At 40.1% G+C, this 2,894-nt stretch overlaps 1 protein-coding gene across 1 annotated transcript in view; it reads left to right on the top strand.

Moving 5' to 3' along the window:
* LOC116672368 (trichohyalin) overlaps positions 1-2,894 on the top strand; it is a 104,091-nt gene that overhangs the window by 23,073 nt on the left and 78,124 nt on the right. Inside the window, exons 4-5 of the mRNA XM_032504179.1 lie at positions 609-720; positions 2,249-2,428. Of these exons, the coding sequence (XP_032360070.1) occupies positions 609-720; positions 2,249-2,428 (292 nt within the window). The remainder of the gene's footprint in view (positions 1-608; positions 721-2,248; positions 2,429-2,894) is intronic.

Here is a 2,894-nt window from a genome sequence, read left to right as displayed (position 1 = left end):
ACACACACACACACACACACACACACACACACACAAGCTCCAGTTGCTGTCACCTAGCACAAATTTCACCAGGCTCAGCATCTCTTAGCTGCTTTTGAGTTAGAATTTTCCATGAATCACATATTACGCTGGATAGCCTACACACTGCATGCTGTTCCCATAGCAGATTGCGTATTTATGTTTTTATCATTTTATGTAGAGTATTATATTTAGTAATTAAACATTTTAATTTACCATCAAGGTTTACTCAGTGTTAGTTTGGTGTCTCGTGTCATTTTTACAACAACAAACCAGAGTCCAGACGGGCCTTGAAAACAATGATATGCATCTCCATATGCTGGGTTTGGAGCTTTATTGTTATTTGCCCATAAGCAATCCCTGTATTCAGATCACATGATGATATTGTGGCTTTCCATTCTGCACTGCAGATCATATTTTTAACAAATTCAAACCGTATACTGGAAATTGTACCAATGAATGTGTCAGCAATGTTGCAGTATTAATTGTGTTAAACCTGCGCAGTGATGATTTTGCTTCACCGGTTTGCCCTGTAATTCTTTGTCATGTATCATCCTCGCCTTCCTTTTCTCTTTGTCTTTCTGCTTTAGTACTGGGTCCTTGGTCCGGATCACATCTGAGTTAGAAGACCTGCAAATGCAGTTGCAAACCAAAGACATGGTCATCTCTGATCTGGAGAGGGAGCTCAGAGAAAAGCAAAAGGTAATCGACACGTCTTGTCCTGATTTTAGCTTATTACAAAGGATGAACTACAGGGTCACGCCACAAAAATGTCATCAAGATATTGTCCAGCCTTTACACTTCTGCTTAGTGGGGAAGATGATTTAACTTTTTGAGAATCTTTCCACTGTTTCACAAATTTAATTGAATATAGTACATTGCATACCTACTGACATTTGGACTAAATTCCCTTATTTCAAGGTGTTCCTAAAAAAAAAAAAAAAGGTAAGCTTGCAATGTTAACAAAGACACTAAATCTTATTACTTTAGCTGATTCTATTCCACCACAGAGACTGACTACACAATTAAAGGACTTGTTAAGGTGATTTTTTATTTTTTTGTTGCAGTGTGCTTGTTATTGTTTAGAAGCCTGTCTGAGAGGTGGAGAAGTCTTTTTTTCTTTATTTATTTTTTACGATATTGGTTTGGCAGCTGTGCTTGGAGTGCTCCATGTGCAGCCAGGTTTAACAGGAAGGCGAGGCGTGTGTGATGAATTACCGGCATATCTCAGAGCCCTGGGTAACAAACATGGCGTCGCCGGCCGGGATTAAAAGGGAGAGTTTTTTTACGGCCTTCCCACACCTCCTTACAGGGTGTCACTAAATTATACCCACTGCTGTTTAACTGTCTTCTGTGGCTTATGGTTAAGACACACGTAAATACACACAGGCTTTCAGAAATACACACATACAGACACAGACACACACACACACACAGACTCATATATTTGTGCTTGTGGTAAACCCGGGCTTGTTGGTTGTTTATGTGTGTGTTGGCTGGTTACTGTTTGTTTATGCTGCTTGTGAGTTGACTCATTTGCACTGCTGCTAATTAGTGGTTTGTGTGATTACAGAGCCCGAGAGAAACAAGCATAATAACTGGAGCTTGTTCTGTTAATCATATTTTCAACAAGTGTTGATATATCTTTTCATTTGGCTTGTGTTTCTGTTTAACTGGTACGTCTGCAATGTAGATGAACTGGTAGATCTTTTGGCACAGACTCACCTACACACTGCCTTAATAAAAATGATTGCCACAGAATTCCATCTTTGTTTGTTAGCAATAAGCCAGTTTCTGTATAACTGAATACATTCCCATAATGTGACACCTATGAGAGCCCAATTAAAATGATTATACAGTATATCCTTTACAGTGAAAACAAGGCCTGTATACATGTAACTGCTTGGAATTTTGCAGTGTTGAAGGTTTTTATCTGTAATGATATGTGAATTACTAACATTGATGCATTGTTTCATTTACATAACCCATACCAATACCCTCATCGTGACCCTGTGTCTCCTCTTTGCAGCCTGACCTCATAAATAACTAAAATTGATGCAATTAAATGAATGTATGTATTAATATATGAAAATGTATTGGAAATGCTACTGATGTTTTTAGAATAATTGCGTGGCATATGTGAAGAAGTAATCACCAACATTTCTGTCAAACTTACTAAAAATATCTTCCCTCCTTTGAAATAATAATCAGTGTATAAACTCATACCCAGACTGCAACACAGGCGTTGGAAAGTAGTGAGAGGCTGGTGTACCTGCAGAGCGAGCTCTCGTGTCTGCAGCGGATCCAGAAAGACAGCATGAAGGAGATTGCTGAGAAAGACATCTGCATCACCAAACTGCAAGTTAACAATGAGCTGCTGCAACAAGATGGGGCCAACGCACGCGATCAGGTGGGCACAGTGTGCATGAGATGAAGTGGTGGAAGAAGTATTTCCTTAGATCATTTGCTTAAGTAAAAGTACCAATACAGCATTAAAGGTCCCATGACATGGTGCTTTTTGGATGTTTTTTATATAGACCTTAGTGGTCCCCTAATACTGTATCTGAAGTCTCAAAATTCAGCCTTGGTGCAGAATTACAGCCATTACAACCAGTCCCACAATGAGCTTTCGTTAGGACGTGCCATTTCTGTGTCTGTAGCGTTTAAGGGGGGGGGGGCAAGATGGAAGCTGGGGGTGTGGCCTTGACCAACTGCCACTTTGCGTTTAAAAGCCATGATGATCATAATGTCTCGCTCTTTCTCATGGGTGGGCCAAAATCTGGGCGGGCAAAGCAGAGAAAGGGGAGGTAACATTGCCCCTAATGACGTCATAAGGAGCAAGATTCCAGATTGGCCCATCTGAGCTTTCATTTTCT

This window comes from Etheostoma spectabile, chromosome 22, assembly GCF_008692095.1.
Source record: "Etheostoma spectabile isolate EspeVRDwgs_2016 chromosome 22, UIUC_Espe_1.0, whole genome shotgun sequence".
Lineage (NCBI taxonomy): Eukaryota > Metazoa > Chordata > Actinopteri > Perciformes > Percidae > Etheostoma > Etheostoma spectabile.
This window is presented reverse-complemented; position numbering and strand designations above follow the sequence as displayed.